The 849-nt window shown below is 35.3% G+C and overlaps 1 protein-coding gene across 1 annotated transcript; it reads left to right on the forward strand.

Moving 5' to 3' along the window:
* Positions 1 to 6: 6 nt before the first annotated feature.
* Positions 7 to 846, forward strand: LOC140965445 (vacuolar iron transporter 1-like; the record flags this gene model as incomplete). Its single annotated transcript, XM_073425519.1, has 3 exons — positions 7 to 76; positions 156 to 270; positions 738 to 846. Coding segments are annotated over exons 1-3 (276 nt in total), but the record flags the coding sequence as incomplete, so codon positions are not given.
* Between the last annotated feature and the right edge of the window lie 3 nt (positions 847 to 849).

The raw sequence follows: 849 nt of genomic DNA on the forward strand, positions 1-849 counted from the left end.
GCAAAAAGCGAGGCTGATCATTATATGAGGGAGCTCAAGAGAGAACAAGAGGAGATTGTTGCTGTCCCTGATACAGGTTTTTACAGTTGTCTTGTGTGTGTTTCTTTTTAGGTGAAATCACTTTTTACTAGGAGGGCTTTAATCACTTTTTGCAGAAGCTGCCGAGGTTGCAGAAATACTATCAGAGTATGGGATTCAGCCTCATGAATACACACCAGTAGTGAATGCTCTCAGGAAGAACCCACAGGCTTGGCTTGATTTTATGATGAAGTAAATCCCTCTTCAGATTTTGCCAAACATTTAGTCCTATTTAATTGCTAGCATTAATTGGATTTTATTTAAAAAAATTGCTTGGATTATGGAAGATGAAATGAAAGAATATCGTGGCATGTTTTCAAATAATAATCCGTAATTCAGCCAGCACATAAGAATATAAGATCAACATAAACTTTAAAAATTGATTTGTGAAACAAGGGGAAGAGAAAAAAAACAATACATGCAAAATTCATTAATTATCACCTGGAGAATATTTTTATAGAATATTTTTATAAATAAAATATATGTTAAGCACACAGATGGACCATTTTTGTCCTTTTTCAAAATCTTGAGTCAAATATTTTCAGAGAAGCATTGATTTATTTTCTTACATTTCTCTCAATATTTATTCTGCCTCGTTTAAATAATCCCAGACTCACACAGCCTTAAAATGCTAACACAAAATCACCTTAAACGCGCAGATTTGAACTGGGATTGGAGAAGCCAGATCCAAAGAGAGCCCTCCACAGTGCACTGACAATTGCCATCGCTTACATAGTCGGAGGAATAGTGCCACTCATCCCTTACATGTTC

This window comes from Primulina huaijiensis, unplaced genomic scaffold (assembly GCF_012295235.1).
Source record: "Primulina huaijiensis isolate GDHJ02 unplaced genomic scaffold, ASM1229523v2 C13179961, whole genome shotgun sequence".
Classification (NCBI taxonomy): Eukaryota; Viridiplantae; Streptophyta; class Magnoliopsida; order Lamiales; family Gesneriaceae; genus Primulina; species Primulina huaijiensis.